This window comes from Triturus cristatus, chromosome 1_2 (genome assembly GCF_964204655.1).
Source record: "Triturus cristatus chromosome 1_2, aTriCri1.1, whole genome shotgun sequence".
NCBI lineage: Eukaryota > Metazoa > Chordata > Amphibia > Caudata > Salamandridae > Triturus > Triturus cristatus.
The window spans coordinates 101,112,376-101,134,978 of record NC_140580.1 but is presented as its reverse complement, the minus strand read 5'-3'; the positions used below and the strand labels follow the sequence as shown (position 1 = coordinate 101,134,978).

At 45.5% G+C, this 22,603-nt stretch overlaps 1 protein-coding gene across 2 annotated transcripts in view; it reads right to left on the bottom strand.

Moving 5' to 3' along the window:
• The window catches only part of SFXN4 (sideroflexin 4), a 112,467-nt gene extending 105,553 nt beyond the window's left edge, over positions 1 to 6,914 (bottom strand). Inside the window, exon 1 of one of the 2 annotated variants that reach the window (XM_085602939.1) lies at positions 6,784 to 6,914. In XM_085602939.1, the coding sequence (XP_085459065.1) occupies positions 6,784 to 6,888 (105 nt within the window). In that variant the 5' untranslated portion in view covers positions 6,889 to 6,914. The remainder of the gene's footprint in view (positions 1 to 6,783) is intronic. The other variant, XM_085602930.1, reaches the window with a different exon arrangement.
• Between the last annotated feature and the right edge of the window lie 15,689 nt (positions 6,915 to 22,603).

Here is a 22,603-nt window from a genome sequence, read left to right as displayed (position 1 = left end):
TACATCCCATTGTAGTTCCCAGTATGCCCTGGGAAAGGATTGGTGTGGACATTTTTGGTCCTGTTAAAACTGTTGATGGTATACAAAAGTAAATTTTTTTCATTATGGACCAGTTCTCCAAATGGCCGGAGTATAAAATTGTTGAGAAAGTGGATTCACAAAATCTATTAAGCTTTATAGGAGAAGTTTTTGCAAGGGAAGGTCTTCCTAAGGACTTAGTGTCTGAAAACGGTGGGCAATATGTGGGTGAGTGTTTTAAGAAATGTATCAGTGAGACTGGGATTGTACATAGAACTACCTCTCTTTATCATCCTGAAGACTATGGCAGCGTTGAGCACTTCAATAGGGTGATCAGAGGTATCATTGAACTAGCACACACAATGATAAAGACTGGGAAGATGAGTTAAGAAAATGGTTTGTGCATACAGAATCACAAAATGTTTGTCCACAAATGATTCCCCTTTTTTTTTTTTTTTTGAAAACCTTTATTGACAGTTCAATAAGAACAAGTATGGGCCTACAACCCCCCAGGGCCGGCCGCTAAGCAATCAGAGCAATAACGACAAGTATAAACACAGGCAGCACTTCGGGGAGCAAAATCGTACTGCTAATACTGTGAACAGCGTAAGTAGGGCACCAGGAGAAAGAGGTTTTCATTTTATGATGAAACAAGGCAGAAGGATCAGGTGACAAGCAATTTTAAAACAACGATCACGGATATGCAGAGTAATGAACGTTAGCGATTTACAGCAATCTATTCGGTCAATGGCGCAAACACAAGAACATCAGGATGGGGAAAAACATAGTATACAGTTGCGCCCGCAGTCCCCCGCCAGAACTCCCCAAGAACACCCCGGAAGTTGTGAACACATGGAACGGCAACGAGGCATAGCAAAAGGAGGTGTATCACGCTGATCCCAGAAAAAGAAAAACAAAAAGAATCAGAGAAGAAAAAGGAGGCCATGGAAAAAAAGATGAAAGAATACAGAATCCCCTCCCCCAACCCCCCACCCTGCACCTCTGCAGATGAGTACGGCCCCCCCCCCCAGCAGTGTGCCTGTCGCCCTGGAACCAGACCCGAAATGTAGGAGAATAGGGAAAAAGAAGTAGGAAAGGACCCCCACCAGACGGGGGGGTAGAGAAAGTATTTATAAACTGGAGGAGGGCCTTCATAACAGACCCCCGGCTTCTCCCTCCCGCACGGTAAGGTTCCCCTAAAGTGAACAAGGAACAGCACAAAAACAATCTTCTCAAACCACGATGGGGAGCATTATGCACCTATTGTGCCAGTAGCCATGTCAGGAGAGCACACCACCCCAAGCCCGCCCGTCCACTAGGCGACCACCCCCGAGGGGCCAGCCTCATCCCTGACCACTCTGTGGAATTCTGCCCATGCCAACCCCTCGACCCAGCACCATACCCAATGTTCCTAGGCAGAGGAATGTCCAACAACGACACTGAAGCGACGCACACAGGTGGGGTGGAAGTCTCTGAGCATCAACACAGTCCGCCGCGTGAGGAAACAGGCTTCCCAGTGCTGCCCTAGGATCTGCACTGCACGCAAGGTTCAGGAAGGCAGAAGCAGCCAAAGCAGACATTAGTTGCTGGAGTTGTCTCTGGGTCGCAGGAGGGCATGCACGGGATGAGGCCACCACATCCCACTCAGGTCCAACGCCTCCGGGACAGATCAGGCCCTCAGAAGGTCGAACACACTGTAGCATACTGGCCGGGGCGTCCAGTCGTGTACTAACCTCAGGGGTGGCCGCCACAGCGTCCTCCTGCGCGCAGTGTGGGTAGACTCTGTGTTCGTGCGGACAGGCGGGCCGCCACTGCCCCAACTCCGACGCCACACCATCGAGCTTACTCCCCAAGATCACGAAACCATGAACCAAGGAGGAGTGAAGAGTACCAAGAGCCTCGAGGAGGTCGCCGTACCCCAGCTCAGCTCTCTGTGATCTCGCCGCCACACTCCCAAAAATCGTACGCTCACAGGCCCGCTGCGGCCCAGCGGACAGGATGGTAGGCTTCATCGACCCAAGATGGCCGCCAAGTATGCCCGACCCTCACCGGGGCCGGGACCCCGGGACAAGCGTCGCGATGTCCACGTCGCAGGTGACCGGGTTCCGGGGGCAGGCAAAAAACTATCCGTGGTCACGGGCAACAGTCGTCCCCACCACGGACCAGCTCCCGTAGAAATCCGGGGGCGGCCCGCAATGATCGGGGCAGGATACGGACGGCGGCCGGGCCGCTCACCAGCAAGGCAGGGGCAGTCACCGGAGGATCTAAGATTTGCACCCCCGGTCATGCACTCGGTCCGCTACACTGGGCAGTAGAAGTGACCACGCCGAAATGTAGGCCGAGTTTGGCACCGCTCCGGTGGGCCGACTCCACCCAGTCACCACCGGCCGCTGTTGTCGCACTGCCACCCGGCCACGGCGTTCACTCGATGTCCCGGCTCCAGGGCCGCACAGGCCGCAAAGTTCAGATGCAGTTTTCTCCGGCGATAGCACGGCTAGAAACCTCGGAGTCACACAGTCGGGAGCCCCTCTCCTTCAGAAACACGACCACGTAGCACAGGTTGAGGATCTCAGGCAGGATATCCGTGTGGGGGAAGCGGAGGTTCACGGAGCCGGGAGTCTACGCTGCCGTCCCGGTCGCCATCTTGGCTCCTCCAATGATTCCCCTTTTGAATTCATACGGGGGAGATCTCCTCGCACAAAAGACAACATGGGTTGGTTGAAATGCACTAAGATTGTTTCATGGTCTGTCAAAGATGTTAAGCAGTCTCTTGAGAATAAACAGAATATTTTCATAGAAAAGCAGGCAGGTGTATGTAAAAGAAGTAAAGTAAATTTGCAAGTTGGTGATATGGTGAAAATCACGAAAGGGAGGTTAATACACAAGGGTGAAAGCAAATAATCTGCTCCCCTTAGAGTAATTAAGATCCTTTGTAACTCTGCACTATTAAGTGATGGGAAAGTGTGGAATGCAAATAGAATTGCCTTGTACAGAGGACATGTTAAGGAAGTCGATGCCAAGGACAAACAAGTGCAAATGCGTAGGTATGACTGGATTGATGAGGATACAGAGAATTGCATGTACCTGATGATTCAATTAGCATTCCTGTCCAAATTTCCGGTGTTTCTAGATGTGGTGTTAGTACCGAAAATCTCTTCCAAGGAGAATCAAAATGTGTTGGTGGAGGGGAAGTGTCTTGTGCTAAACGTGTGTGTACTAAACCAAAAAAAAAATTGATTGTTATATCACACATATTTACAATTGAATTGTTCAGCAAAACTCTTACACCTTATTGTGAATTGTATTTTTACTTTTTAGATTTGTCTTTAGTTTACTGTATATAAAAAGTTTCGTTTTTGTCTTGTTTTTTTTGTTCTGTTTTTGGGGAAAGGGGGAAGTGTTGTGTTGTGCTCGAGCCACTCATAATGCTTAGTATTCTAGAATTGTATTTAGTTGACTGTGTAGAATACCTGTCATTTCATGATTCGGGGCTGCCAGCGGGATGTTGTACTTGCATTGCGGAGCTGTCACAAGGGGTTTAAGTTACAAGAATAAACCTTGAAGAACTCTTCATTAGTACGGTTATTCTTTCTAACAAAACACGCCTCCTGGCACAGTGCTGGTTAGGGGCTAAAGTCTCCTTGGTTCCAGAGGGTCCTTGGAGCCAACAAGCCATCCTGTTACCCCCAATAAGTCCCATACAGCAGGTTTGCTGAGAGGTCTTCGGAGGCCATGCACTCTTTTTCCACCACTCTGCAAACACGCCACCTGGCGCAATGCTGGTTGGGGGATGAAGTCCCCTTGGATGCTGAAGGTCCATGGGGGCCAACAAGCCCTGCAGTAAATCCCACAGAGCGTGATTGCTGAGAGGACTTTGGAGGCCACGCCCCCTTTTTCCACAACTCTGCAAAAGCGCCTCCTGGCACACTGCTGGTTGGAGGATGAAGTCACCTTGGCTCTAGAGCGTCCTCATAGTTAGAAAATAAAATTTAAAAAACCTTGAAAATTAACTGAAAAAAACAAAGGTTACAGGGACATTATACTTAAGTTCAGATTTCAGCTCCATCGCTAAGGCAGAGGAGCGTCGCCCCACTGACATAAGGAAAAATAAAGTGATAATAACTATCATTATTATCATTTAGTTGTTTTCCTATTTCAGTCAGTGGCTTGCTGGGCGGGGCTGGCAAGAAGTAGGGGGTAGAGTGGTTTACACTCCCTAGGTGAGCATTACCCAGCCTGGTGAGGAACATGCAAAGCATCCCATTCCCCCCCCCCCCCCCCCCCCCCGAGCACCGAACCACGGCGCTCATACCAATCACAACGCTGCATTGCAACATTGTGATTGGCTAAGGGGAGCTTGGGAGATGCAAAAAGAACAATTGACAGACAAAAGGCAGAACAATGTCATACATTCACCCCAGTGCAGAGGTCTGGGCCTAAATCGATTGTTTTGTTGCTCCCCATGCCATTCCAGTTTGAACCCAGCTTGTTTCCGGTCCAGGGAGGACCTGGCTTGGCAGTTTGGGCTGGACTGCTCCTATGAGGCACAGGGTCAAGACTGATTTGCATATGGCTGGGTCTAAACTGGGGTGGCACGGTAAGCAAAAGAACAAGGGATTTAACCCAGATCTTTTGACTGAGGGTGAATGTTTGATTTGCTCTGCATTCCATCCATCATCTGTATGTCTTCAGGGGAGCTTGAGAGCCAGGTGCTTTCTGCTGCCTGGGGAGACTGCAGGAAGAAGGAAGATGATGGAGGACAGAGGAGATCCAGTGGCCAGCCGTTACAGGTAGGGTTCCCCCTCCCCCTTTTTGTCATCAATATCCCCCCAGTCCTTTGTCACACCCCTCTGGTCTGGTTGCAGCCGCTACTGCTCTCATACCAAACCACTGACATTTTCAGCAGTTATAGTTACCTGTGCTATAACTATAAATTACACCCCCGCAATGCACTGCTTATGACATCACATATTATATCACTCATGACATGGTCAGTGACATCACTGATTACATCTCAAATGACATCACTACTAATTGCATCACCCAGAGACCCACTCACCCCATACAACCTCTCATACCCCCACTCCCACACAACCACTCACATACCCATTCACAGACCCATACCATTATTACATACCCACTCACTCCTCCATAGAAGCACTCACACATCCACACTCGTACAGCCACTCACACAACTATTCACTCACTCATACAACCAGTCATTCATCCATTCAGCCACTCACATAGCTACACACTCACCCATACAGTTACTCACACAACCACTTATTCATCAACAGTCGCTCACACACCCACTCACTCATACAACCACTCAACACAGCCACTCACCCATACAATCACACAAGTACTCACACACCTCACAACCACTTACATTCATATCCATTCACACAGCCATACAAGCACTCACACATTCACTCACTCACCCAGACAGCCTCTGACACACTTACTCTATAATCAGCAACTCCCCCTACTCACTTACCGAAACACCCACTCACTCACCCATACAGCCACTTACACACGAAGTCACTTCCTAATACAGCCATTAAGACACCCACTCACTCACCCCTAAAGTGACTACACACCCACACCTACCAATAGAGCCACTCACCGCCACTCACTCACCCATACAGCCTCTGACACACCCACTCACTCACCAATACCGCCACTCACACAGCATCTCACTCACAGACACACCCACTTATACACCCATACAGCCATTTACACACCCAAACACACAAGGATACATACAGTCACACAACCACTCACTTAATATATGTTAGAAGTAGCATCACTCAGTAGTACTGCTTTTAGTATACTAATTTAACTTTTGCAGTAGGTTAGTATATATGTTTCACACCCATTAACTCTAAAACATTTACACTCACTAGGTTAGCTCAGGTAACTATAACTCAGCTAAGTATACCTGCTGAATTTCACTGGTTTTATACCAGTGAAAACTGAGCCTACCTATAAAACTCTGTAACTTTTGTTTTTTTCAGTGAATATGTGTGTGTGTATATATTTTTTTATGTATATATGTATGTATATCTGTTATATATATATATATATATATATATATATATAGAGAGAGAGAGAGAGAGAGAGAGATTTTCGCTGAAAAAACAAAAGGTTAAATGGACGTTATAGTTAGTCTCAAATTACAGAGAGAGAGAAATATTGCTAATATTAGGTGGTGACATGTCACCATGGCTTCTTTCTTTTACTTGTATGTTATTTATTTATTTAGTCTTGTACTTGTGTTTGTGAGTGCATGACAGCATGTATGTTAACTTATTGAGTGCCTAAACCCATTTATGAAGAAGATGCATTTTTATTTATAAGCCTGAACTGTTAGTATTGCCACTGCTTCTTCATTCAAGGAGGCCTATCTATACTGCTCGAGCAAATATACCGAACTGCCAGAGGCCACTTCTCCGCGCCAATTTAGAGTTGTATGATACGCGAGTGCACAGGACATTCATTAAACCACAGCATCAACTGGTGATATTGCACAGTTGCGAGTAAATCGATATTTACATATTAAAGCATCGGCAGTTGTCTACTCATACACAAACTGTAGCCAGTTTACTAAAACATTTGATATATAACTCATTTAAACACATGTCGACACAATCCCAATCCAAGATGGCTACTATCTTCCAGTACAAACAAGGACCGGGTGCCCTTTATTACATCTTATCCATTTCAACATAAAGCGCCACACAGGAGATAATTTTACTTCCATACCTGTCCCTCTGATGTACGGGAGACAGGTGGTGGCAGCGACTCCATGTGTGCTGATTGCAGCGCTCCGTTGCACCTACAATAGACTTCCAACACAGGTCGGGACATATAATATTAAAAGATTTTGAGAGACTAGACAAGGAAAAAAAAAGACTGTGCTTGTGCGCCCGACTTTGAAACGCGCCTGCCATGTTGGATTGGAAAGTTATTTCAATTTATTTTAAAATCCATGGAAATTGTTGGACCATCTTGCACTGGGAATGTCTCCATTAGTATAAGTATTTTTTTCCTTCATATATGAAGCCTATCTTGCGTTCTGTGTGTTTTAACTAGTAGGTTAAGCAGCGCTCTAAGGAATTACGACGCCATTTTGGTCAGGTAGTAATTCTTTCGATACAGTGGAATGTACAGCACAAGAAAATGAGCCATCTTAGGCAGGGACCAGTTACCCTTATTTGCTCTATGCTCCTATTTTTTAGTTTAAAAAGCTTTATTAACAATGACACAAGACCTATATAGCTTCGATTAACATTCATGCTAATATACCCGATTTAGCCGGGAGACTCCAGAAGATTTTTATGCCGACAAATGTCTTACTTTTAGCTGTCTATTGCCAGAAATTGCTTTAGCTTTAATGTACGTTCATAAGAGAAGTCCTCTTATTTATTTTTTTAAAGATCTCTCTCTTTTTTGTTTCAAAATGTTGGCATGTATGAATCTATCAAGTGTAGAAGTGATATGGATAAAATAACACAGTCATGTTCTAAAAATGTCTTTGAAAACGATAAAGTATTAACACCATTTCAAACAAGTTGTTAAGTAAGATACGAGTATTTTAAAGTTTGAAATATAGTAATCTACGAAAACAAGAAGGGAAGAGAAATAGGGAAAATAGCTGGGGTTTATATTGGAAAAAGATGATAATTTAGGATACATATGAAAAATTATATTCATATTATATCTTTTAAGAATGAAATAAATAAAACATAACAATGTACAATCACCGAATGGTAATGTTAAATACGGGGCTCATGTAAAGCGCCTCAATATCTTCGGTTCGAGTTTGCACTGTGCTTGGATGATGAAATAAGGTTTAGCCTACAATTAGCACCTGTACAAACAATGTAGACAACCTTGTGACACGATAGGGTGCTCCAGCTCCATACGCTGCGCTCCAATACCGCCGGGCGAGTCGCGCTGTGACTCTGGGCAGATCACTTAATCTCCCTGTGCCCGATGTATGTAAATACGGTGCTCATGAACTGCGCGCCAATACCTTCGGATCGAGTTCGCGCTGTGATTGTGACTCTGGGTAAATCAATGAATATCCCCGTGCCCGAATATGTATGCGAGCTGCTGGACCTGGACTGCCTGGGTTCCCGAGGGTCGCGGACCTGGCGGATCATGATCTCACTCCCGTGCCCGAATATGTGTGTAAATACGGTGCTCATGCACAGCGCTGCTATACCTTCAGGTCGAGTTCGCGCGATATAAAAGAGCTATTTACAGCAAGGGTCGCGCAGTCCGATCCGGGCTGCACGTGACGCTTTGTAACCTGCATCTCGATCCCCCCCACCGCAGGAACGGCACGCGTTGAGTGTGTGCATGCATAGTTACTGCCTTTCTCAGCTCATGCAACATACAACCATTGACAAGCCAATAGCGCTGACTTGCGGTAGGTCCGACGTTACGTTTTTCATATAGCTGGATGCAATGACAGAAACAGCATTATACAAGGCGGCCTGCTCCCTATGGTTTGGGCCTACTGGGGTAGTTGGAAAATCGCGTAGGCATGTTACTGGTTCTATCCGGATGTCGGAAGGAACAGCGACATACAGGTCAGGAGGCCCACCACTCTAAACTAAGTAAGCAAGCACGTGTGTTAAGCCTCGTCCTTATTTATTTTGCCCACGCCCCCCCCTATCTCAGCCGGCTCGAGGCCCGGGGCGGCACATATACTGCTTTAACAGCGCAAGCTTGGGGTCGCTGAGCTCGCAGTACGGACACTGCTGTCTGTGACCTCGAGCGGGCCTGTGCCGGGCCTGCACGTCTCCTCGTGTGGCAAGTGCAGGCAGACCCCGATGATGCTTGGCGGCCGGGAGATAGATATGTGGGAGTAACTGAACTGGTGCTTATGCAGGGCGCCCAATATCTCCAGCCGATTGTGTGCCAAGAAAATAAATAAATAAATACAAAATTATTATATATTATATATTCGCGCCGATGCCACATCTTTGCCTAGCAAGCGCGACTTTGGTGCGGGAAACCAGGGTAGAGCCTCGGGGTTGTGTCCTGTGATTTTGAGAAAATCTCTTAATCTCCCCGTGCCTGAATATGCAATGAAAATACTGTCCGCATGTGCAGCCGCCGACTTTAGTGCAGGAAACCAGGGTTAGGGCCTCGAGGTCGCGTCCTGTGATCCTGGGGAAATCACTTATCTTCCCGTGCCTGCATATGTAATATAAATACGGTACTCATGTGCAGCCATCTGCTCTGGTGCAGGAACCCAGGGTTCGAGCCTCGAGGTCGTGTCCTGTGATTTTGGGCAAATCACTTAATCTCCCCCTGTGCCTGAGTATGCAATGTACAGGCAGTACTCATGTACAGCGCTCCAAAACCTTCGGGTCGAGTCCGCACGCTTTGCGGACTGAATGTCTAATCTAGAATGTGTTGCTTCTAGTACATAAGACAGTCACCAATTCTAGGCTTGCAAATGGTACGCCACCGGTTGGCACTGCGGCTATGTTGTACCATCGCGAAGCCTGAAAGAAGTGGTATAAGGAGGGATATGATGGAATTAATTTCCGTGGTTGTGTGCTGCACTGTTTGACTAATATTAATCCATAGAGGAGCATGTCTATTTAACAATAGTTCCACAGAATCGAGGTCAGCACAGTTTACTGCACGTGTTTGAGCAGCTACGACATGAACCATGCTTCGCAGACGCCCTCTCATATGCACACAATTAAAAAAAGTGTGGGAGTTTTTTCCCAAGTAGGGGGTTGACTGTTGGAGCCACCGAAAGATTTCGACCTATACCGACAGATTGCATCACAGCTCCCGCTGCCCTAACCTTTTGCTGAAAGGGTAGGCTGTTATTGTTACTGTTTCTCGACATCCAAACCCCCCATTTAGCCTTGGCGGACCTTAGTGGGGATAGTCCTAACGGAGAACGGTCAATGGGCTATGTTAGGATCAGTTAAAGATGGAACGCTGCCTACAGTCTAGAAGAGGTTTGCTGTAAGTCCGCAACTCTGCCCCTCCAACGTGCTGATGTTGGCCTTTATCTGAGCACGGTGTTAAGAGGGGAGGGACACGTAAAGGAGCAGTTTACAGCTGTGGGGCTAATGCTAGCCAGGCCTATCAGTAACGGTCACCATTGTCCAACTAGTCAGAGCTAGGTAATTACTGATATCGATAGGCCTGCGGCATCTGCATGGTTGGTTTTGCGCAAGAAAGTGCCAGTCATAAGCAGTTAGCAGTCACTCATAGTTGCACAGATATGGTAAGAATCACACAGAGCAAACTGAAACCTAGCCACCCTGGTGGGGGCCTAGCTCTTAGAGAGCAACGCAACCAAGATGGAATGGTGGTTTATTATCTAATGTGAATGGAAGCATTGATTAAGCCAAACGATGGGTGTGGCCTAGTGCCCCAACCGTATTGAATACAGGGATGCATTGACATAGTGGCAAGAGACTAAGTGGTCACGACGTAGTGCCCACCTGGGCCAAAATCACAGCACAAAGTTTACCAGTGGAATTTGAACAAGTGGTTGCTGGAGCGCCGCACGCGAGCGAATTGCAAAATGGCGCTGGGGACAGTCGGCCACAAGTTGGTGCTGTCTGCATTCTGTAGAGATGACCCAACAGGCATGGATCAATGCAGTTGGGTTTAAAATCACTGGTGCCAGCTGAACAAGCCATTCGGATAGTTTTGGAGGGCTTGGAACAGGCGCAAGTATCATGCCTGCACGAGTATCAAGGCGGGTTGTGGCATGTAGTCGCACAAGTGTCGGGAGTTCCGTAGAACTGACTTGCGGCAAGAAGTGCGTATGCCAATTTCTAGTTTGCGCAATTAGGTTCTCTAGGTACAATTGCCGTGAATAGCCCTAGGTCGGAGATTGTGTGTCACTCTGTCTACAGGTGGCATTGCGGTACGTCTGCCTTGGTGCCAACGGGCAGGGTATTTGTCCCTTGACCTTGAGGAGCGTAGTGTAGTTGTCATACAAAAAAGAGTGCGGTGGTTCAAAAGTTTGGTAAACCCTACGTTAGAGCCTTATGGCGACAGGGCATTATTGACCATTCAGCATTCTCAACATTCAGGATAGGGCCGGTAATTGCACCGAAGGTTTCTGCTGGTTCCCACAGACTTGTCTGCCCCCAGGGTTCTATGGGTCAGAACCTGAGACTTGAGGGGGCACCTCCTGCTCCGGCGCCCCAACTATGTCGATAGTCTACGCTGTGGTGGAGGTACCAGGAAGGTCCTGACTACTACTGGGTTTCCCCCAAGCGCTGGGATCAACCTAGGTGGGACCACAAAGTCTACAGTTCTCGGGAAGCATCCAGCAGTAGGACAGTCAGCGTCAGAGAAAGTATCAGCGAGTGGGTAACAGACACCAGCTCTACAGCAACTCCGTGCTCTGGGAGCACGCGCGCAGCGCTACACAGAGCTCCCACTAGGTTTAATAAGGCGGGCCTCTGGCCTACAGCGGTGTGAAATCACTTACATGCAGAGGTAGGCCCAGTTACAGGGCGATCTGGAAGCAGGCCGGTACAAAGGGTACCTCTGCGCGGCACCATAGGGGGTGCCTGAGCCAAAACCGTGGAGCCTCATGGGAGAGTCCCGGAAGCCGTGTCGGCGCCCCGCTAGTCCTGCGGGCGGTTGTGGGCCCGAACAACCGGGGGGTTTGCTATGCGACGCTCCGCCCCGAGAGGGGGGGCGTGAGTAGAAGTTACCAACGGCACGTGATCGTAGAAAGAATCACCTGGATGGCAGCAATGACGGGCTTCGCTCCCGTGCTGCCCGGCTCATCAGGCGGGCAGCCCAGTTGGTTGCCTGCCCTTGGATCGCCCGTAAGATAACCCACCCATTACATATTCTGGAATTATGTAATAAACCTGCAGTATTTGTTACCCAACCCAACAGTCTGTGTGTGTGTTATTTGGGTAACCTACTCTGGGGGAGGGGGGACAGAGGGGTGCCACTGGGGGTACTATGTACAGCACAAGAAAATGAGCCATCTTAGGCAGGGACCAGTTACCCTTATTTGCTCTATGCTCCTATTTTTAGTTTAAAAAGCTTTATTAACAATGACACAAGACATATATAGCTTCGATAAACATTCATGCTAATATACCCGATTTAGCCGGGAGACTCCAGAAGATTTTTATGCCGACAAATGTCTTACTTTTAGCTGTCTATTGTCAGAAATTGCTTTAGCTTTAATGTACGTTCATAAGAGAAGTAAGTCCTCTTATTTTTTTTTTTTAAAGATCTCTCTCTTTTTTGTTTCAAAGTGTTGGCATGTATGAATCTATCAAGTGTAGAAGTGATATGGATAAAATAACTCAGTCATGTTCTAAAAATGTCTTTGAAAACGTTAAAGTATTAACACCATTTCAAACAAGTTGTTAAGTAAGATACGAGTATTTTAAAGTTTGAAATATAGTAATCTACGAAAACAAGAAGGGAAGAGAAATAGGGGAAATATCTGGGGTTTATATTGGAAAAAGATGATAATGTAGATTTTCCTAATAAGTTATGACGGAAAGTCTTAATTTTATTAAAGACACGGAGGCGAGTATTATGCATTCTTTTCTTGCATTTATTATAATAGCAGCAAGATAAGAAAAACAACTACACTCCCCAGAAGGCTGCAGGAGGAAATTACTGGCCAATGGGGAGAACACTAACAAAAAATACACCAATCAGGTCAGCCCAACTACATTAGGACCTATCTGACCGCAAGCAGTCCTCTTTTCTTGTGCAAGTTACTAAGATGGTGAAAACAAAGGAACCAAAAATAACAGTAGATAAACAGTCAAAATCCAGGTAAACAGATCTTGAACCAGGAACACCATGGAGGAAACATCCTGAGGAAACCACATTGGTAGGCAGTTAGACGTCGATGCCAAGAAATCTGGTGAGTTAGGACGACTCTCACGAGGAAGGTGGTGGTAGAGCCGGAGTACCTAAGGGGGGGGAAAAACAGAACAAATTAGAGCTGTTGTGGAGGGATAATACTCGCCTCCGTGTCTTTAATAAAATTAAGACTTTCCGTCATAACTTATTAGGAAAATCTACATTTTATGGCAAGACCGGAGGCTCCTATTATGCTAGTTCAAAGCATATCAACAACCAAAGAAGAAGCAGTAATCACAGGTTTACAATAAAAGGTCTTAAACACATTATCATTAGACCAATCTGCTGACTTAAGGATATCCTCCAGGCGCGAGCCTGACCAAAAGGCCTTTGAAGCCATGGCACCCCTGGTAGAATGAGCTCCAAAAGTAGAAGCGTCAATGCCCGCAAGAGACATGATCCAACGGACCCAACGGGCCAGGGTAGCAGAAGAGACGGGGAGGTGAGGTTTGCGGAAAGAAATGAGCAATTGTGTATGGGAAGAAGACCTAAAGTCAGCAGATTTGTTTTCATAGGCTTTTAGGCAACGACCTACACATAATTTTGGTTGAGCTGGAAAATAAGGATAAAACACTGATTGTAAATTTGTTTTAGTGCGTCTCTGCACTTTAAACAGCACACCAGTAGGAGAAAACTGTCTTGAAGAAAGGTCTAAAGCTCTAACATCAGAGACACGTTTAATGGAGATTAAACACAACAACATAGTAAGTTTTGCAGACAACATTTTCAGGGAGAGAGCGGTATTGTCAGGCCAATCCAAAAACAATTTGAAAACCAAATTAACGTCCCATAAAGAAGAATACTTAGCCAACGGAGGTTTGGAAAAGCGAACTCCTCTTAACAAACGGCAAACAAGTGGATGGGATCCGACGGGTTTATTGTCAACTGGACAATGATTAAGAGAAATAGCTGATCTGTATAAATTCACTGTGCGATAAGACTTACCAGCACTGGCCTCCGAGGCCAGAAAATTGACTACAAAAGTCACAGAGGCTGAAAAGGGATCGACAGACCGTTCAAGACACCAGCTTGACCAAAGAGACCAAGCGGATTTGTATGCCCTGGAAGTACCGGGAGCCCAGGCCCGGCTGATAAAGATTGAAGCTTCTTGAGAAAGGAGTTGGTCAGAAGAGAGAGACTGGACAGCTTCCAGGCCGATAGGGTCATGGACTGATCGAGAATGAGGTTGTGAGGGGAACCTCGAGGATCCAGGAGAAGATCTGAGGAATGAGGGAGAAGGACCGGAAAGTCCACTGCTAGTTCCAAAAGGGACGGAAACCATATCTGGGATTGCCAAAAGGGTACCACTATGACCAGAGACGTCTGTTGGCGTCGAATCTGAGAAAGGACCTTGTTGATCATAAGAAAGGGAGGAAAAGCGTAATTGAGATGCAGTGACCAGTCCTGGAGGAAGGCATCGGTCGCTAAAGCCAGCGGATCCGGGCGCCAACTGTAGAAATGAGGTAACTGAGAATTGAGGCGAGACGCGAAAAGGTCGATGAAGAAAGGGCCCCACTTGAGAGAGAGAGAAAGAAACACGGAGGGAAGTAACCTCCAGTCGCTGGAATCCCGGAGATACCGAGAGTGCCAATCCGCAATGGAATTGAGATTGCCGGGGAGATATTCTGCTTGAAGAGAGAGATTGTGAAGGAGACAAAAATGCCACAGACTCTTGGCGAGTTCCGCGAGGGGTTTGGATCTTGTGCCACCTAGATGGTTGATGTAACAGACCGCAGAAACATTGTCCATCCTGAGAAGAATGGAACAACTTACCTTGTTCTTTGCGAGGCTGCGGATTGCAAAGGAGCCTGCAAGCATCTCTAAACAGTTGATGTGCAATGACGACTCCTCTAGAGACCATGTACCTCCAGTCGAGATTGGTCCACAACGGGCGCCCCAACCCGCCAGGCTTGCATCTGATTCTAACACAAGATCTGGGGCCGTGGCGAAGATAGTTCTGCCGTTCCACGCATCTAAATGGTCTATCCACCATTGCAGCTCGGACCGCGAGTCTCTGTCTAGGAGGATAAGATCGGAGTAAGCCAGACCCTGACGCAGATGTTTGATTTTTAAGCGTTGAAGGGCCCGATAATGAAGAGGGCCGGGGAAGATTGCTTGGATGGAGGCTGACAGAAGCCCCACAATCCTTGAGAGGGAACGAAGGGAAATATGGGATAGAGAAAGAACTTGAGAAATTTCTGCACGAATAGCCGCGATCTTTTCGGTAGGAAGGAAGAGAGACGCGGAGGGGGAATCCACGCGAAACCCCAGAAACTCTACACTTTGAGAGGGAGTTAATATGGACTTCTCCGGATTGATAAGAAAACCGAGATCGAGAAGAAGGGATTGGGTCACCTGAAGGTCCCGCAACAGACCTGGTTTGCTCGTATTCATTAGAAGAATATCGTCCAGATAGATGATCAGGCGAATACCCAAGGCCCGAAGATAAGCCACCACTGGCTTCATGATTTTGGTGAAGCACCAAGGAGCCGAAGAGAGTCCGAAGGGGAGCGAACAAAACCGATAAGTTACGCCCAGCCATTGAAACTGGAGGAACTTGGAATGCGAGGGATGGATAGGAACTGTCAGATACGCATCCTGAAGGTCCAAGCGGACCATCCAATCGCTGGCTCGCAGAGTGTCTCGTAGATGGAGAATGGTCTCCATCTTGAAATGCCTGTAAACGACAAACTGATTGAAAATTTTGAGATTGATGACCGGTCGCATCTTTTTGTTCTTTTTGCGAACCAGAAACAAAGTGCTGAGAAATCCCGAGGGATCGAACGGAAGTCTTTGGATAGCTTTCTTTGCCAGCAGGGAAAGAATTTCCTGAGATGTCAGAAGCGAAACGTCGGCGGAAAAAACCAGAGGAGGAGGCAAAGTATCCTGGAAAGGAGGAGCGTAAAATTCTATAAGATAGCCTTGGACAGAATTGAGAACCCAAGGGTCGGAGGTTAAAGTTTGCCATTTGCTTAGAAACAGAGCCAAGCGCCCTCCAACGGGAGGGCCAGAAGACAGGCTTACCTTGTTGGGAATAGTTGGAGTTGTTGACGTTGCCTCTGTGGCCCCTCTGTCCACGACCCCGGAAGCCACGGCCACGTTGGGGGTAGAATTGAGGCTTGTACTCTTGGTATCCGGAGTTGGAAGCACCTCTGGAACCTTGGTAGGAGGAAAAACGGCCGGAAGAGCGGTTCCTGCCTCTGCCGGCCCTGCCAAAAACCCGAGGGGCAAAAAGTTTTTTGATTGAAAGTTGTGCCTTATCCAACGAGGCGAAAGTGGAAACAAATTTCGAAAGGTCCTTGACTAAGGAGTCACCAAAAAGAAGACCATCTGCCTTTGCTCCAGGGTCCTGAGATGCCAGATTGGCTAACTTAGGGTCTAACTTGATTAGCAGACCTTTGTGCCTCTCGTGAGTAATAGCCGCATTGGCGTTGCCCAATAAACAAAAAGTACGCTGGGCCCAAAGCGAAATCTCTTCTGGATTCAAAACCAGCTCTTCTGATCGGGCAGTCTCCGCCAGATCCAAAATGCGGGCAAGAGGGCCTACCATATCCAACAGTTTGTCCTGGCAGGAGGACCAAGCTCTGTCTACCCCCTTACGAGGGTCTTTGCCAAACTTGGAGAAGAAGGTGAGGAGCGGTTGATCAATGGCGGGAGTGACTGTAATATGAGAGGCCAAAGAAGGTTTGGGGCACTCGGATTTTAACTTAGCTCTGACCGACTTGTGCAGAGGCTGTCGCAGCTTAGAAGAGATGTACTCCCCTACATGGGGAACGGGAAACCATTCCGTAGAATTGGGATGTCTAATCAGGGCAGGATCGAACATAGGCAATCCCTCCGAGTCCAGAATAGGTTCTGACTCAAAAGGTGATAATTTTTGCTTTTTGGGCGAAGAATCGCCAACTCCAAAAAGATCAAAGAGATCGTCGTCATCTGTGTCACCCAAATCGTCATCCGTATCCTGGATGGTATCAATGACCAGCTTCTTAGGCACCTCCACATTCTTTTTCTTGGCTTTGCTTTTGCCAAATGTCAAAGTAGACCCCTCCTTTGACTGAGGCCTGGGAGGAATAGCATCCTCAATCTTGCGCGAGGAAACCTCGCTAATCAAATGTGACACTTTTGTAGAACTAGTGGAAGGAACCAGTTTACGTTTTCTGCTTTCCCCCACCGAATGGGCCAAAGCTTTGGTCATGAGACTAAGAAAAGAATTTTCCATAGTCTTAGAAACTTTCCTCATGGAATGTTCTACCGCAGTTTCAACAGAAGAGTTGATAAAATGACTTAAATCCGATTTAAAATTGGTAGTATCGTCATTATCAAGCTCAGGAGATCTGGGCACATCCATTTTCAATAAAAACTGGTGAACAAGGGGTTAATAGCAGGCAAAACAAAAAGGGGGCGTGTACAAGCAAGCTTGCCGGTGAAAAACGAACTGCAGAGGAGACAGGCAGTCGAGCCCTGAGGCGAGCGTGAGAAGGAAGCTTCGCTGAGGAGACAGGCAGTAGCTATGAGGGAGCGAAGCGTCAACAAGAAAAACGGTAAACAAACAAAGCGCGCGCGCGTGTAGACGCGCTAAATATGAAAGACGAGGGGGCGTTAAACGAGCAGACCGCAGGAAAGCCGAAAGCGCACTAAGCAGCGCGTGTAAACAGAGCGCGTGAGGAGCGCTAATGAAAATATTCAATTTAAACCCAATTAAATAAAGTAAACAAATTATTCACACAGCGTAATGAGGAGAATATGTAAAATCGACTTATCTGACTGCGAGCAGCAAGAAAAGAGGACTGCTTGCGGTCAGATAGGTCCTAATGTAGTTGGGCGACCTGATTGGTGTATTTTTTGTTAGTGTTCTCCCCATTGGCCAGTAGTTTCCTCCTGCAGCCTTCTGGGGAGTGTAGTTGTTTTTCTTATCTTGCTGCTATTATAATAAATGCAAGAAAATAATGCATAATAGGAGCCTCCGGTCTTGCCATAAAATTTAGGATACATATGAAAAATGATATTCATATTATATCTTTTAAGAATGAAATAAATAAAACATAACAATGTACAATCACCGAAATATCTATACAACTTTAGATTTACTGTGGTATGCAGTGAATATTTAAACCAAATCACATTAATAAAGTGAGATAAAAACTACAGGAGAGACAGTGAAACGATCATCCAAGCTATTATCACCAGCTGGATAGGCTATGGGAAGACTCTGTATGCAGACTATCCAAAATGCAGCAGTTAGACTAGTCCTCAACTTACTACGCCGAGCTCATATCACATAATAAATCCTGGATTTCTGCTGGTTCCCGATACAAACGCTCGCACACTTCAAACTCCTCACCCACCCCTATAAAGCATTCCACACTACAGGCTCTGCCTTCCTGAACAGCAACATTCACTTCCCCCAACTTTCCAGACACCTCTGCTCTGACGGTCTCTCACTAGCACACACCTACTATAAGCAGAGCAGGGCACCTCGTCTTCTCATACCTGTTCCCTAAAGCCTGGAATGATCTCCCATAACACACCATAGCCTCCTCTTCTCTTCTTGACTTTCGCAAGAAGCAGAAGACCTGGATTTTTGAGTAAGCCTTACAGGGCTGACCTCTCACACCTGCTACAGAGCACATCGATATCCTCATGGGTGATTAGCATGCTATAAAAACATAAATAACATAACATAACAACAGACTACAAGTTTCATGCATCATATAGGAGAATAAGGCAATTTTAATTAAGAATCAGATGTTGCATAGAGACACCTGATTTTCACTCACATTGACACTATGCTTGCAGTCGCAATCATAGTTGATGCCGTCAGACAAAACACGTGTTACTCTGTGGTTGGAAAGGCATTAATCCAATCTGAGTATAGTGTAGGGCTGCATGCGTTCAACAGGAGCTTCATATTTGGACAGGAAGTAATTTATAACATATCAGCCAACACGTGACATGAGTAAACATCTGGGTAGTCTGTGTACTGGTGCAGCACTGATGCATTAACGACCTGCAGACAGACAATATATATACCAACACCTCAAAACAGGACGAGGGAGATATTGAAAAATAATCAGGGAAATGTATTCTCCCCATTGACTGATATTGAAATTGAGGCATTTTCAGGTGGGAGACTGCTGAAATAAAGCAATTTGGGGCTTTAAAAAATAAGAATATCCTGCCTTAATTGGGTCTGTTAATTTGTAAGAGAAAGGAGCTTGCGTCCTATCGAGCTGCTGTGGTGGGGTGTGGATTCTGATCCTAATGCGAGCCTTTTGACTCGTGAAAGTCCGCATCTTGACCTATTTTAGTATCGCCACAGAAGCTGCACATATCCTTTTCCACGGCTCAACATGGGTAGTAGACGTGCCACCAACAACACAGGGCCTGGGTTTTCACGAGAACATGAGCAAAGAGTAAGTGAAGGCATTGCTCAAATACAGTTTCTGAGCTGACAACAAACCTCAGTTGACTAAGCCTTGATCAGTACAGCTAGGGCATGAGTAGAGGGTTTACGTGGGTAGACGGTGTCTACCCACTCTTTTCACAGGGTGGATGCCGTCTACCCTGCCAAGAAATAGAAATATGCTAAACTTGTCCCGGTGTAATTTTCAGACACATTCAGTAGCGCCTGCATGTTGTCTGCTTTTGTTCGGAGCACCAATGTGCAGGCAGTGAGGGGGTCTTATCAGATTCCAGCTGGGCCCATAACAATGGCCAAAGTTAAGGGGCCATCAGACCTCATTTTGTTGGGAGTATTCTAGCTAGGAGCTAACAGGAGCATCACACCTACATGCAATTGAGGGAAAACAAAGCATTCACAGGTGCTTAAGAGAGGCATGCTTTTAACTTTGTTCAATCTATGTATGAGATATGCATGCACTGTTAGAATGTCAGGTGTGTTGGTCTGCCCCAGTATTGACAAAAATAACAATTTAAATAGCACTATATTGTTTCATAGCGCTATAGTGCTACTCATCCCATTGCATGGTGTCTAGCGCTTTACTTCGTAAATACAAATTACACTTTAACAATAAATCATAATGTGGGTAAATCAATGTACAGGGTGTGTTACCTAAGACAGTGAGGGTTACAAGGTGTAGGAGCCACATGTCCTTCTTAGCTTTATGTAATATTTTAGAAGTACTACAATTTATGAACTGCAAGTAACAAAAGGATCTCAATGTTAAAGGCAGGAACCCACTTACTCATTTACATCAAACAAAAATCTGTAATCTGAGTGTTACATAATGTGCTTTGCAGGAAACATATTAACCCTCTATGCTACTTTGATTCAAAACTGGGACTAGACAAAACACAGACCTCTCAAGCAGTTATCTTACCATATATTTCCTGAGCTTTACTGGGCACACAAAGATCTCTGCAGCAGGTGCCTTAACCGCATAATATATTTTAAAATGCAGACTTTGCAACCAATTAAGCAGAACAGATCTACTGACACGTCTCTCGTTGTTGCAAATTTCTTTGTGGTAGGGTTTTAAAAAATATATGTACAAGTTGAGGCTCAAATTTTGCATCAGGTTTTCATCACTTTTTTGGCACAACCCTGACGCAAAATCTCATATGATAAATATTTGTTAAATATTGTTATGCATTCAAAAATACTCACGATAGACCTGGTAAACATATGTGTGAGGTCTGGAGATCTGATGTCACTTCTTGTGATGTCATTTCCTGTGAGGTCATGGGTTGTGATGCCTCTTTCTGTGATGCAACGTGCAATGTCATGCACCGTGATCTCACACACTGTGATGTCACCTGCCATTGATGCCATTTGCACCCTGACTAACTTGGTTAGTCCCCTCAATTCTTTTTTTAGGACTTGTGCCATGAGTACAGCACATGAACACTGCAGCCAATGTTGTACAGTGGTGAGACTTAGGCCAGCGTAATAGCCTCTACCAATGGTGATCTGCTTTGCTTCCCCCAGGGGCTGTGCAAGCTACAAAGCAGGCTTAACAGTGAGGGCCAAGAAGAGGTGGGAAAGCAAGGAAATTAGTGAGAGCCGAACAAGGGGTCACAAGCTGAACCATCAAAAGATTTGATATGTAAATAATACGGCAAACGCAATATAAAAATATGTTGAAAACTTTTATTGGGTTAGGAAAAATTATTTCCTCAACGCCTATTACACTTTAGTATTTTAGATTATATTGAAACAAAAACCGGACAGTGGATCAACTGCGCAAAAGGCACCAATTCCAAAGAATAGACCAAAATATATAATCTTTATCCAATAAGTGAGAAACTTTCTGTGTGCAAAACTCACAAAAGGCTCTTACTGTCCAGAAGAGCCACCCTGTAACACAGGGTCAATAGAGCAAATGAACATATATTGTGGTTGCACCACTAATGATCAATATACTTGAAGAGTTCACAGTAGATCCATGAATTATTTAATTGTCCATCTTTATTGATATAACATCTTCTTGTTTTTAGGAAAAACAAAGGCTGTGTTTTTCCTAAAAACAAGAAGATGTTGAAAATGTGCCACGATGAACTACATTGATTTGCATAGGATCACACAATTCAGTCGATTTAAGAAGCTGACAGATTTGAATCCTGTTTTTATGGTTACATGTTGTGCTATTATGTAACTGGATAAAGATTTCCTTTATTAACCCTTTTACTTATTGAAAGCATTTTAGAATAGCCTACGTAATAATAAAAAACGTGGTGAACGTTGAATGTGATGCCACTTTCTTTGACATTATTGGGGGGTTATAGGCTTGCAGGTCATATGGTGTCACTTCCTGAAATGCTATCAATTCTGATAATTAGTACTCCGTCATAAGGATTTCTGAAACTTGAGAGTTCTGCTACTGTTATGGAGCCCTGTTTCTAGAAACAGTTTTACTCGGTTTATTCTTCTTACTTGTTAAGCACTTTCAACATAGGCAGATTTAAGGCAAAGTGCCTACGTATAGAAGATAAAACAGATGGCCCCGTGTTTGGGCAGACTAGGAGTAGAGACGTGTGTTTGGGAGATGATGTTTACAACACATGCTAACATTTGGATATAAGAAGATTTTGAAAAATATAAGTGAGGGGATTTATTTTCCCCATTGGCTTCCTTTGAATTGGAGAAGTTTTAGGTGGGAGAAAGCCAAAGTAAAGTTGTTTTGGGCTTTAATAAACATTAGTCCTGAACTTGGTTACTTACATACATAGCAACATTTGCAAACATGACGATTTTAAAATCCTGATTCTGATTGGTTAAAAATATATTTTGCTCGCACCACAAGGATTCTAAACTTTCTATAGGGTAATTTCCAATGTAAACCCTCGATTTTGGGAGTGAGCAAGAGACTTTTCCTATGCTGCTAGGAATGCTGTCTTAGTGCTTTTGCTGCAATTTGGGACTTAGTCTAATTTCGATATTGCCTACAATTATGTATTGTCCTATTCCTGAGAGCTTTAATGTCAATGACTTTCCACATTTAAATAAGATGAGTTTAAAAATAGGGAGTCTCTCGCCTGGGTCTGTTGGCAAGGATGCTGTTCGTATGCAAGGCGTACCTGCATTAGCTTAGCTCAGAGCAGTACTTGCTGTGGTACCACGCACATCTATGCCGTCAGAACACATGCCAACATTTAGCAAACACCTATGAGAGATTCAGAGAAAAGAATTCACAGAATGTAATTTCTCCATTAACTTGAA